General features: G+C 47.0%; 1 protein-coding gene across 6 annotated transcripts in view; it reads right to left on the bottom strand.

Moving 5' to 3' along the window:
- The window catches only part of MGRN1 (mahogunin ring finger 1), a 109,885-nt gene that overhangs the window by 83,745 nt on the left and 12,027 nt on the right, over positions 1 to 14,113 (bottom strand). For all 6 annotated transcript variants that reach the window (XR_012656519.1, XR_012656518.1, XM_032781619.2 and 3 more), the window contains exons 2-3: positions 4,465 to 4,583; positions 2,531 to 2,619 (exon numbers count right to left, since the gene is read on the bottom strand). Coding sequence is in view for 4 of the 6 variants with exons in the window: in XM_032781619.2 (XP_032637510.1) it covers positions 2,531 to 2,619; positions 4,465 to 4,557 (182 nt within the window). In the remaining 2 variants the exon portion in view is untranslated. The remainder of the gene's footprint in view (positions 1 to 2,530; positions 2,620 to 4,464; positions 4,584 to 14,113) is intronic.

Raw genomic sequence — 14,113 nt, 5'->3', positions numbered from 1 at the left:
TGAAGTTAACACAATCTGGTCCTGGCAGGAAATCAGGAATTCGCAAAAGTTCTCAAAGACAGAGATGTCCAGGCAGGAACATTCACGAGTGTGGAATTTCTTCAGGTGACCACCATAAACACTTCAGGATTGGCAACACTCTGAACTTTGCTCACCAGTCACAGCATGGCCGAGAGCCAGAGTGGAAGTTTCCTCACACCCTCCTCCCGAAGCTCTGAACTGCAGTCTAGAAGGATCACCTCGCCCTCCAGACAGGCGAGACTCCAGCTAACAAACCGGAGCCAGGAAAAGCCAAAGAGCTGGTGACAATTTTACAATCAGATCTCACCTTCCATCAAAAAGTGAGCCAAATTCAGCCTCATTTTACAGGGACAGGAGAGAGACAAGAGGAGAATCTCCAGAGAACTATCAACTGGCTGTTTTTCCATGTTTGCAAATCACAAAGAAAGCCTTGCTGGAGAGGTCAGGGAGGGGCTTTTGCATGTTCCTAGAGAGAGGGGTCAAATTTCCACTCAGGACAGGCAGCACAATGCAAACTGAGACTGTTCCCTTGTGAAAAAGGCTGCTATCCCTTAAGTGTTAAAGGATTCCTTAAGTGTCTGGGTCACTAGAACTCCTAAACATACTGATCTCAAGAGAAAATTAAACAACGCAGCTCTGACCATGCTCTGGAGCTGACCCAGGATCAGTAAGACTGGCTGCCATGTGACAGGCCAACTCCTGAAAGCAGATAGTGCTACCACCTGCATCTATGTGGGTTCATCACTGTGGCACCACTAAGCACCTTACAAACAGCAATGCAGCCTCAACTCCCCCGGAAGCCAGGTCAATCTCATTCTCCGCACTTGACAAATAGGGAAACTAAGTCACAAAGCAGGAGACAACTTGTCCATCAGCAGGCCAGTGACAGAGCTAAGATCAGCACTTACAAATTCCTGTACTAGCAGCAGGCCCTTTCACAGAGGTAAGACTGCATACCTGAGAGCTGGTGCATTCTTAATGTATGCTTCCTAGAAGACTAAGACACTGTTTACAGAGCGAGACCTGGCTTCAGAGGAAGCAGAAACTAAGGTGTTATTCCAATAGAGACAGACATACCCTTTAGCTGGAAGAGCCAAGAGATCTTCAGAACATGGATGTTTACCAAGGCCCACTATCTGAGCAATCGCGTCTTCCTTCTTCACCTGTCCAGCTCATTCTGAGACCATCACTTTGAGTTTTTGACCATTAAATAAGACAAATCAGAGTTTTCAAAGAAAAACAAGGTTGATCAATTTCAAGTGCAGTTCTGGCTAATCTAATCCCTTTTCTACCAAGAAAGACAAGGTAGGTAAGGCAAATTATTTTATTGGACCAACTCCTGGTGGTGAGACACACAAACTTTCGAGCCACACGGAGCTCTTCTTCAGGGCTGGAAAAGGTACTCCCAGCGTCACAGCAAAATGCAAGGTGGAACAGAGTGTTTAGCATAAGTAGTTAGCATATATCTTATGTTCTTATGCCCATTCAAGGTGGTCATAGTACAAAAAGAGGGGGTTAGTAGGTTACAGATTGTTCTAATAAGTCATAAATCTGGTGTCTGTTCAGTCCATGATTGCTAGTGTCTAACAAAGTAATACATTTAAGCTCCCAGCAGCTACAACTACACTGCCATATACTTCATACCAAGGCACCGAAACCTTGCCCAGCCATGACCTGAAATTGGCAACTCGCCAGGAATGCATAAATGTCCATAAAATGACAAACTGCACAGAGACTCCAGGGGCTGTATGAAATGCTCCATGTAGCTACCAGGCTACTCAGACTATATGCTGGGACCTAGATCTACCCCAAGGCTCTACACTTGTATTAAACAAGTACAGCCATAGGTTGATTGTTAAGACACTCCTCAGCTAAATTTAATCCACAGACCAAACTCTAGCTATCGCTGCATTCAATTTAGGTGCAGAGCAGTGAGATAGGGACCCGTTAGGCTAGATGATCTATTTCCCTACAAGTGTGGGATACAGTCACCTAAAAGGGTGTGGATCCAGTGGGATTACACCATGTCTTAGCCAGCATGAAAAATCCGAGGCGAAGTTCTACTGAAAACTAATCAGTCCTCCTTGCCTGGGCCTTGCACCAAAAACAACTTCTACTTTGCAAACACAAAAGTTCAGAAAGAAATCTGTCTGCAGGTTTAGTGACATGACTAATATTTTCTATTTGTTTTAGTGTTCCTGACTGAGACCCAAGTGTCACAGCTTCTTACAAGGTAGCGTTTGCTCTACTCAGCCTCTGGAGAAAGATGCCTCCCCAGTGCAGGTTGGAAATGCTGATTACCCGACTCTAGGGAAATAACTAATGGGCATTATCTGAACAAGGCCTAGACAGCACTAATCACATATGAACCCTGAATATTCTGAACTCTCTAGGGAGTGACACTGGAATAAGGACTTGTCACCTAGTGCTCTGAAGAGAAGGCCATCAAATGTAGGTATGACCCACCCTTTGCCTTCAATGCAACAAACAGTTTGGTCAGTAAAGGTACCTCACAAGACGTAGAGAATCTTTGCGGATATTCACCAAACTTCTCAGCGTCTTCACCGGCTCATGTGGGGCTGGTGTGACATAAGGAAACTAGAATGAGAGGCAAGGAGTTGCTTTGTTAATATACCAGCTTGAGAATTAACACTTTAAGCAAGATGCAACCTATCTAATACAAGAAACATCCACACTGTCCGAGATCATGCTTATGTCAACATTGGGCTGCAACCAACCACAGCTGGCAATAACCAGCAATCCCACCAGCAGGCTCAGTAGAAAGACTCAAGCTGAATAGGCTAGACAAACTAATCAGTCCTCTCCAGCTCAGCAGCAGTCCCCACAGCAAAGTGTATGCACACTGGCAGGACAGTGCAGAGCCTGTCCTGAAGCTGCCCATGCTGTCCCAATGCTGCACTTTTCACCACAACCAGACATTGATCTTTTAAATACCCCACAGCTCACCCACATCTACTGTTAAATTGTCTGCCACAGGCAGGAGGCGGCACCTCTTCATGCTTGTGCTTTCCACTCCCCTCCTGGAAAGTTTGGTATTTGTTTAGTCTAAAATAAATCTCCATCCTTAGTTTGATAAGAAGGAATGCAATACGTTCCTACATACTACAGCCTAGGCTTGGCCACCTGAGCTCTTCTCCTGCTCAAAAGGAGGAAGTCTGAGGAAAAGTCTCACAGGGAAATCCAGGACCAAGACTACTGTCATTGTTCAAGAGAGACCAATTTACTTTCTCTCCCAATCAGAACCAGTAGCCTCAGAGGTGCACACAAAGGGGAAAAGAAAAAACGTCTTTGACAGGGTCTTTAGCAGAACTGAATTTATCCCCAGGTCTAAAACCTCCCTGCAGGAGAATCCAGGAGGTCATAGCAGTGCAACAGGTTTACAAGTGACTCCAAGGTAACTATACAGGAACCAGAACAGGGGTACTTGTGGCACCTTAGAGACTAACAAATTTACTCTGAAACCTATACAGGAATCAGCGTGTCTCATCCTCAGTGCTGACATCAGGTCAGAACTACTCAGCTCAGCAGTCTGCATTAAAGGGTAAAAGAACTAATGGCAATTAGACTATCCGTATCAAGGCTGTTCATAAGCTTGGAAGCTTATATAAAATGCCAAATTTGAGAGTCAGGAGCTGTCACTCGTGACAAATTGAACCATGCAGCACTGTTACTTCCTGTTCATACCAAAGCAATCACGAGATGAAAAAAATCTCTCTCCAAACAGAGCAGTCTGCAATTCCATATTGCTGTTCATGCCAGGATCTCAGACCTCTTTACAGTCTTGTCAGCAGGGCCGGCTCCAGGGTTTTTGCCACAAGAGGCGGAAAAAAGAAAAAAAAAGCTGCAATCATGATTGGCGGCAGCTCTACCGCTGCCGCTTCAATCTTCGGCGGCAGGTCCTGCCCTCTAAGAGGGACTGAGGGACCCGCCGCCGAATTGCCAAAGAACTGGACGTGCCACCCCTTCCCATTGGCCGCCCCAAGCACCTGCTTGCTGCACTGGTGCCTGGAGTCAGCCCTGCTTGTCAGACACCTGAGAGGTAGGCATTATCCCATATTGCAAATTGGAAAACAGATGCAGAGACAGGCTATGTGATTTGTCCAAAACCTGTGCTGCAGTGGGGCTGGATCATGGCAGGATAGCACTTTTGCCACATGGAGGATGCCATTTTGTTCTCAAAATGGCATCCTCCATGCTGATGGGGGCATTATACCAGACACCCACTCGCAAATATACCACTGCCCAAGATCACACAACAAGTCACTGGCAGCGCCAGAAATGGAACACAGGAACATCCTGATCCCCTAGTACTGTGCACCACCTCCAAGACAATGCTCAGTCAGCTCCTGAGTAAGTATCAAAGCTCGGTTGCCTACTGACAGACACATACAGATGTGAAATTAACAGTGCATGTGAACTTGCCTGAACGGGTCTGTTCCCCAGGAAGTTTAAATCCATGTTCTCACCAAAGAGGTAACCCTCGGGATGTGGGGTATCAAACTTCTCACCTCCCATGAAAAAGTGACTTGCAAAGTAGTTTCCTGGAAAGAGAAAAAAATTAACAAATTCATGTGAGATTCATTCCTGGAGCATGGCAGAAATGTGCCGCTTTTAGCTGGGGGGAAAGTGGCTGAGCGGGGGAGCATAAGACACAAACAAGACTTCTTTTTAGGCAACAGCCATAAATCGCAGGGCCGCATTAGACAGCTCCTGGCAACGCTGCATCATGCGGAGTCAGCGTCAACAGCACTGGGCAAGAAGCAGCAACCAGAACCCTACAGAAAACAAGTCACTGGACATTTTTCATAAAAATATGTCCTACTTCAAATGGGACTTACATCACGGACATTCTCTGGCCTGTGTCATACAGGCAGGCAGATGAGATGACCACAGTGGGCCCTCATCGCCTTAGAATCAATGTATTACAAGGTTGTTAACCCTATCATAAGTTTCTCCCCCAAGGAAGGAAAAGGGCAGATTCTTCACAACATTGCTGAATTCTGGGAATTCTCCCACTTTCCAACCTAATTTTCAAGGTCCACCATCTGCCCAGCCAATGAGGAACAGACACATTTCCTTTCAGATCCCATGAATGTAGTTCCTCATACAGTCAGAGGACTGAAAAGACATTAAGTCTTTGCAGACAGGGTGCTAGAGGTAACCCACACAGATGCTCTCCTTGATTAAACACAGATGGCTATAACTGTAAAACACATATCTGTAAGAGATAAACCCCAAGACTAAACACAACCTTCCCTCACCAAAGATTCATCTAATTCCATTTCAAGGGGATGCACTGAGGTGGAAAACAGTGCGAGACAAAGCTGAGAGTAAGGTCATTGAAACCCTCCCCCCTGCCCCCCAGCAGTAACTGAATTACTCACAATGCCACACTCAATCTAGTCACATGTAGAAAAGAGCCAGCTGCTTTGGGCAAGTGCGGCTCTCAAATGCAGCTGTCACATGTTCACAACACAGAGAAGTGAGAGGTAGCACAGACCTATTAAGCCGCATCCATGCCATCTTCCCGCAGTTTTGAAATAGGGCTTTTCTACACCCACAATGAGAAAGGAAATAGGCCAAATATAGCTTCACTGTCTTGGCTTGGTGCAATATACAGGAATTTTGGGCCCCTCAAAAGAGCACTACCTAGAATGACTGCATCTGGAAGGTTATGGAGAGGAATTCAATGGGTGGGATTCTCCATCCATCTGGCTAGCAGAACTGGTGAGCTGCTCTCTAAAAACAAGAGGGGTTTCATGAAAGGTTTCTGCTTTTTCAATTATATTTGTTCCTTTTGGCTCCAAGAAAGGCTTTTTTTTTTTTTAATCCTGCACAGCTGGTATCACTTTATGATGAGCTCCCCACTGCTGAGCTCAGCTAACAAGCTCACAAGCCTCCAGATGTTTGTGTTTTAAAAACAACCCTGCTCCCTGGATACACCAATCACAAGCTTCGCCTAGGTCCACAATCTAGCTCGTATCAAGTCCACTGCAGCAGCACGGCAGTACTGAGGTATCCCAAACCACAGACCCCCAGGCAACTAGCAGCAAAAGGAAAAGCTATTCCGGTTACAAATCCAAGCCAGATTTTCTACTCAATATAGCCACCCAGCCAAGGATGCATTGTGATATTTATGCTTATGCTGTGGTTTGTGAAAGCAGGATTTAAGAATCAATTTTAGATTTTAAGTAGGTCACAGAGGAGGATGTTTTGATGCATTTGATTTGATTAACTCCAAGGAAAATTCCTCTGCAAGAAATCTCAGAATTGCAGTGGCTGATTATCCTGGCTCAGTGTCAGATGGCTTGCTCTTGACTCTGCTTTGGTATTCTATGAATGGGATGTGTTAACGGGGTTATAGCTCATCTCAGTGAATCAGGATTTATGTGCAGTTCACATTAACGTTACTGTACACAAATCCCCATATATTCAAAGAAGGTTGTATCCTTTACTAGCCTCATCAGAGCATCCGTGGTGCTTTTTCCTCCCACAGGAACTCAAAGTGCTTTACACAACCATGAACCAACCTTGCATAGACTTACTCGTGTGAGTAAGGTTTGCAGGAGCAGGCACTATCCCCACATGGATCACTTTGCCCACTACTGAAATGCAGCCCCAGCAACTGTTCAAAAGAGCACAGCAATGCTACGCTACGTAGCAGTTCTGGATGAGAAGTGAGGCAGAATATCATAGCCAACTGGAACTGCAAGAGGGATTTTAGGAAGATGGAACAGAACTGGCCAATTGTAATATGGCCAGAACGTTGCAGCTAGTATTTTCACACTTCTGAGAAGTGCTATTAGGATCTTTAATGTCCACAAATGATTAGGATCTCTGTTTTTGTTCTCATCCAGAAGATGGCCCACCTAGCAACACAGCCATCCTCTAATTTGCGAGCTAGAGCATCTGTTCGGTACTCAGTCAAGAATCTCTCCTCCACTATATTACATCCTGGAGCACCCAGGATTTTACCTAGGGCAGTGGTTCTCAATCTGTGGTCCACAGACCCCTGAGAGTCTGCAGACTATTTCTAAGGCAAGGGTCTCAAAGTCCCGGCCGGCGGGCCATCTGCGACCTGAGAACCTCCCCAATGTGGGCCGCAGGGCTCCAGAAATTTTGGGACCGGGTCTCTCCCTTGGCCCCACCTGCTGCCCACAGGTCCTCCCCGGGCAATTTAAAATGGCCTGGGGCCCCACCCACCACCAGGCAGAGCAGAGCTGAACGGCTTCCTGCATGCTCGCTCCACATAGCTGCTGGCCCCTCCCTGCAGTCTCAGGGCGGGGCTGTGCCTCCGCACGCTGCCCCCATCCCGAGCGCCCCTGCGGCCAATGGGAAGCTGCAGGGGTGGAGTCCCCCCAGCCCATCCCACCTTGGAGCCCCAAGTAAGCACTGCACCCCCTGACACCCTCCCAGAGCCTGCATCCCTACCCCTGCCCCACATACCCCCTCCCGCACCCAAACTCCCTTTCAGAGCCTGCACCCCCTCCCCAAACACCCCTCAGCCCCCAAACTCCCTCCCAGAGCCTGCACCCATCCCCACTCCTCCCTCCCAGAGCCTGCAATCCCACCTCCTCCTACTGCATCCCCACCCTCTGCCCCAGCCTACAGCCTGCACCCCCACCCCTCCTCCTGCACTCCCACCCTCTGCCCCAGCCCAGAGCCTGCACCCAGCACCCAAACTCCATCCCAGAGTCTGCACCCCAGACCCTCTCCCCCACCCAAACTCCCTCTCAGAGCCCAACCTCTCACCCTTTCTGCATCCAAACTCTCTCCCAGAGCCTGCATCCCAATCTCATACCCCAGACCTCCTCCCCCACCCAAACTCCCTCCCAGAGCCTTAGGCAGGTGGGGAGCGGGTTCTGGGCGGCATGAGTGACATTATTGGATGATTTGAGGACTGAAGCTGGCCCTAAGGTAAATTGAGTTTGAGACCCCTTGTCTAAGGGACCCATGAAAGGTTGTTGTTACCATAGAACAGTGGTTTTCAACCTGTGGTCATTGGGTCCCTGGAGGTCTGCAGACTATGTCTAAGATTTCCAAAGGGGTCCACATCTCTATTCAGGGCCAGCTCCAGGCACCTGCCTGAGGTGGCACATGCTAAGGGATGGCATTCTGTCCATTCTTTGGGCGGCACAGTCTGGGCGGCTTTTTTTTTTTTTTTTTTTTTTTTAACACTTCGGCAGTTCGGGCGGCCTTTTTTGTTGTTGTTGCTTGGGGTGGCAAAAATGGTAGAGCCGGCCCTGTTTTCATTCAACGTTTTTTAGGGGTTTGCAAACAAAAAAAAGGCTGACAACCACTGCCCTAGAGGCCTCTCATTCACAAGTACTGCCCGGGCCTGACCTCACTTAGATTGCAAGATATCTGACAATATCACAGCCCTAACTCAGATGGGTGTTGGAAGGATAATGAATGTGTGAGGCATTCAGTGCTGCTGAGAAGTCTATAAATAAACTTTGCCATACTGACAGCAGGCTGTATATGCCATCCAAAGCTGGGGAGGATTTCCAAGTCAAAATGTGAATTCTTGCTCTGCAGATGGCCCTTCTGCCTTAAAGTAATCAGGGTCTGCCTTGAGCCAGAAGTGCATGGTCCAGAGGACAGCCATTATGTGACCCCAAACACTATTCCTCCACCCCTCCCCTAGGGCAACTAGTAGATGTGAGAGTGAGTGCACATGCACGTAAAGTGCTCATCGAAAGGCAGACATTCCAAGCAAGAAACGCAAGACTGTGCAAATCCTAGAGAGCACAGGGCAAGGGGTTTATAGGCACTAAGAGGAAAAGAGCCAGAACAGCATCAGAAGCTCTTGGGGGTATTTGGGGAAATATACTAAATTAGTGCTAGATGGTTACCGAACAAATCAAAGACGGAAGTTACCTGTGGTGACAGATTCATAATACAGTGTGCAATAGTCAGGAAAATTTAAGCAGGTGAACACTTTTCACAAAGCGATCACTCTATGTCTGACCTATCAGGCCTCATCCGCAAAGGAAACCCGCCCAACACTTTCAAAAGATGAACCTGGGAGCTTAAATTCATAACTCTGCTAGACACCAATAATCATGGTCTTAATAAAGACACAGGATTTATGGCTTATTACAACCGCCTGTAAGCAATTAACCCCCGTTTTTGTCCTATAACTATAGAGGTCTTAATGGGCCTCTTTACCTTTATTGGTCCCTTAGAATATGTGCTAAGTACATATGCTGAACTATCTGTTCCACCCGTGACACTCTTAGCCCTGGTCTATCCTACATAATTACTTCAGAAGAACTGTCGTTGAAGTGCTCCTTGCTGCTGTCCAGGATTCCGGAGTAAGGCTTCATGAGCTATGGGGGAAAATGGGCAATGTTCCCTCTAATTAATTACATCCATGTGCAGAATTAATTTTGTTATGTGCACCAATATGGAAGTGACGTGTGGCGCGGGGGCGAGGGGTTTCAGCTCCAGCTGAGGGTGTGGGCTCTAGGGTGGGGCTAGGGATACAGGGTTCAGGGTACGGGAGGGAGTTTAGTGTTGGGACAGAGGGTTGAGTGTGGGGTGGTGAGGGCTCTGGGTTGGGGCCAGAGATCAGAAGTTCAGGGTGTGGGAGGGGGCTCAGTGTTGCAGCAGGGTGTTAAGAGTGTGGGGAGGGTGCAGGCTCTGGTGTGGGACCAAGGACAAGGTGTTTGGGGTGCAGGCTACCCCATGGCTGTGGTGAGGAGAGAGGACTCTGCACAGCCCTCTCGCACCGCAGCAGCTCCGGGACCAGGGGAAAAGGCGCCTCTCCCTGGCCGTGGCACCTCTGGGGCCAAGGCAGAGGCCCCTCTCTCCTCTCCAGTCCAAGCCCCTGTGGCTGCACATCTGTTCAGCCCTTGATAGCCTGCTGTGTGGCCGGGCGCTTAGAGGGAACTTAAGTAAGCGGTAGGCTGGGTCTCCCAAGATCACGATTGGCATTTCAACATCCCCCATTGGAATCTTCTGGTCTGGAAAGAAAGTCCCTGCATGCAGCTTTCTATACAGGCCAGTGTTCCTGAAGATGAGTGGGCCATGCACCCTCCTTGACCACCCTACATTGATGTCAGTGAAATGACCCTGGTCGTCCTCCAATACCTGCAATACCATAGAGAAGTAGCCCTTTCTGTTGATGCACTCCGTCGCAAGGTGCTCTGGGGCCAAAATTGGGATATGGCTTCCATCTATCGCCCCCCCACAGTTAGGGAATCCCATGGCAACAAAACTATGCACTGGTTCCTGCACCTTGCTCAGCATCAGTCCTTTGCAGCAGGAAGCAATTAATGGCCCTGCATACTTGCATCACCACAACCCCCATGGTGGATACTTCCCAACTCCAAACTGACCTGTGAGTGATCGGTAGACATCTGGAGTTGCCAGCTTTCACACAGTGATCGCTACATGCTTTTCCACTGTGAGGGCAGCTCTCATACTGGTGGCCTTGCACTGCAGAGCAGGGGTGAGCTCCACACAGAGTTCAAGGAAGGTGGCTTTGCGCATCTGAAAGTTCTGCAGCCACTGCTCCTCATCCCATACTTCCATCACAGTACGATCCCACCACTCAGTGCTTGTTTCCTGAGCCCAGTAGTGGCAGTGCACCGTGTGCAGCTGCTCCATGAATGCGAACATCAGTCCTGAATTGTTTCTTTCCATAGCACACAGCAGGGTTGGCAGCACAGATTCTTGTTCAGATTCACAGCTCATGAAATACTGCAGGATCAGCCGCGCTGTGTTCATAACGCTTAGCACATCACTGGAGAGCAGTGCAGGATCCATGCTTTCAGGCAGAGATGGCGGCCACACTGTTCACAGGGGCAGTTGAAAAATGGCACAAAACGTAGTCAGAAGCCCATGGAACGATGAGACATAGAAAGCTGCATGATGAGGTGGTGAGCCTGCCCCTATGAGGCACCTACTCATGCACTCCTTGAGTGAAAGACCAAGTAGGAATAGATTCTACATGAATAGTCCTACTGAAGTCAATGTGTGTCAAATTGTAAGTGTTAGAGGCCTCTGCTTATAAAAAAACGCCTACTAGCGATAGCAGAAGTCTGCCATACTCCTTGTATACAGTATTTGCTTCAATAGAAGGAATGTTTATTAAAAAAAGCAGAAGCTAGAACTCAACTTTCATTCTAGCGTCTCTGCCCATCACATTATCGTCTTGTGAATGACTAGCATCTCTCGCTCTTTGCTGCTGGCCAAGTCTTATTAACAATTGCCAGCTGTGCTAAAGGATTATGCTCAATCCTTTAGCCCAGTGGCTGGAAACTAGAGCTCAGTAGCTTGATCAGAGGAGGAAGCTAAGGAGGCAAACAACAGGGTACTGCACACAGGGTTTGGAGAGAAGCAAGTGATGCTCCAGGACAGAATCCAAGTGAGTTAAATCAGTATTTGAGAGAAGCCTAGGCAATCCCTTTAAGTATCTTGACACTATGGTGACACTTTATGGAACCAGGATAGTACAGTGAAAGCATGCCTCCATACCCTTCTGGTTTCTAACTGAGTTTGCTAACTAGGATGGATTCCCATTAGACACTTTGGCCCAGATCCACAAAAGGACTTAGGTATTGCAATGCCCAACTTTTAGGCACCTAGAAAAAAAATCAGGAGCAATACTGCAATCCACAAAGCCTGATTAGGGGCCTTGTCTCCCTATACAATGAATGGGGAGAGAGCAACACCTTAGAAGGCAATTCACAAAAGCCAGCTCACTAGGCAGGGAGCCAACGAAGCTTGCTAATTGGAGATGCCAAGGAGAGGGGTGTGTGCTAAGCCTTTTCCCTCTCTCTGAGATAGGTAGGTAAGTTCAGGCTGCAGGGAGGTGCCTGTCTCTGCTTAGCTACCCACAAACAGGAACCTCCCCTCCCCTTCTCGCCTCCCACTCCAGTCAGGCAGCTGCACCTATTGTGTTTCTTGTGGGAATGAGTGAGGCACCTGCCTTGTTCCACACAAAACGGCCAAACGAAGAGGCAAGCATCTCTGGATAACGTGTGCAATGAGGTTTTTGCTAAGAAGAACAAAACACATGAGAAACTGCCACCAAAAATGGCCTTCTTCAGAGAGTACCTGAAAAATGCAAATCATCAGTGAGCCATATGGAATCACGCAACAGTTCAGTATCTTCAGTTGTCCCGTCTGCAACAGATGGGTGATAGACAGCATGGGACATCTTGTCCTGAACACGATGGCGCTGCCGCCTTCTCCAGAAGCCATCCTCACCTTTGTGTAATGTGGCTGAGAGTGTACCAGTGCAACAAGCAGATGCAAATGTCGCAGGGAAGATTTGGTGTGCTCCAACGCATGCAGCTAGGACAGTGACAAGAGTAACAACAGACTAACGAACTCATCAGACACAGATTCTGAGGGGGAGTAGAAATGTTTCAACTATCTGCAAATTACTGTGACTATTTTTGTGAGTAAATATAGCTTGAAGGGGTGTTGCATTAGACTTTCACTAGCTCATCGTTATATGTAGGAATTACATAAGAGCAAATAGTTATACTTCATTATTCACAAGGTATGTTCAAGGCATTCTACAGCCCTTATATAATACTAATGAGACTTAGATGCCGTTTACACGTACTATTGTATTCAGTGATAGCAAGAAGATAATTTTGACAGTTGTACCACAGGAGCTTTAGAGCAGATATCAAAAGTATGTTTTATAATAAGGGGGTAGGCCTGATCTGCCTAACTGCATAAAAATAGACGGAAATACTTCTCTCCAATCAGTCCATTCTACAAATAATGACAAGTACTTTGATGTATTACATTGTACAAACAAGTTCACACTGTCATAGAACTACAAACTTTGCTTTAACTGAAGGCAGAAAAATACAGGAAAATGCATATCACCTGGGGCTAAATATTTCCTGAACTTTCCAAAACAGTACAATTTGAGCACCAAGATACATTAATTGGATTTAGAAGCTTTCTGACCATTTTGGTCAAAGTTAAAACTACATTTCTATGAGTTATGGCCCTTTTAGAAAAAAGAACAAGGAGTTCTTGTGGCACCTTAGAGACTAACAAATTTATTTGGACATAAGCTTTTGTAGGCTAAAACCAGAGGGATAGCTCAGTGGTTTGAGCATTGGCCTGCTAAACCCAGTGTTGTGAGTTCAGTGCTTGAGGGGGCCACTTAGGGATATGGGGCAAAAATCTGTTCGATGACTGGTCCTGCTTTGAGCAGGGGATTGGACTAGATGACCTCCTGAGATCTCTTCCAACCCTGATACTCTATGATTCATCAGATGCATGGAGTAGAAAATAAAGTAGGGATATATATATATATAAACATGAAAAGACGGGGGTTGCCATACCAACTCTAACAAGACTAATCAATTAAAGTAGGCTATTATCAGCAGGAGAAAAAAAACTTTTGCAGTGATAATCAGGATGGCCCATTTCAAACAATTGACAAGAAGGTGAGAGTAACAGTGGGGGGAAAATTAGCATGGGGAAATAGTTTTTAGTTTGTGTAATGACCCATCCACTCCCTATCTTTATTCAAGCCTAATTTAATGGTGTCCAGTTTGCAAATTAATTCCAGTTCTGCAGTTTCTCATTGGAGTCTGTTTTTGAAGTTTCTTGTTGAAGAATTGCGACTTTTAGGTCTGTAATTGAGTGTCCAGGGAGGCTGAAGTGTTCTCCCATTGGTTTTTGAATGTTATTATTCTTGACATCTGATTTGTGTCCATTTATTCTTTTGCACAGAGACTGTCTGGTTTGGCCATTGTACATGGCAGACGGGCATTGATGGCATATATCACATTGGTAGATGTGCAGGTGAACGAGCCTGTCATAAACAGATAGTTAAGGGTTAATGCCTCTTTTACCTGTAAAGCGTTAGGAAGCTCAGTAAACCTGGCTGACACCTGACCGGAGGACCAATAAGGGGACAAGATACTTTCAAATCTTGGTGGGGGGAAGTCTTTGTTTGTGCTCTTTGTTTTGGGGGTGTTCGCTCTTGGGACTAAGAGGGACAAGACATCAATCCAGGTTCTCCAAATCTTTCTGAACCAGTCTTTCATGTTTCAAACTTGTAAGTAACAGCCAGGCAAGGCGTGTT

This window comes from Chelonoidis abingdonii, chromosome 9 (genome assembly GCF_003597395.2).
Source record: "Chelonoidis abingdonii isolate Lonesome George chromosome 9, CheloAbing_2.0, whole genome shotgun sequence".
Lineage (NCBI taxonomy): Eukaryota > Metazoa > Chordata > Testudines > Testudinidae > Chelonoidis > Chelonoidis abingdonii.
The sequence above is the reverse complement of the archived record's forward strand: the minus strand, read 5'-3'. Positions and strand labels throughout refer to the sequence as shown.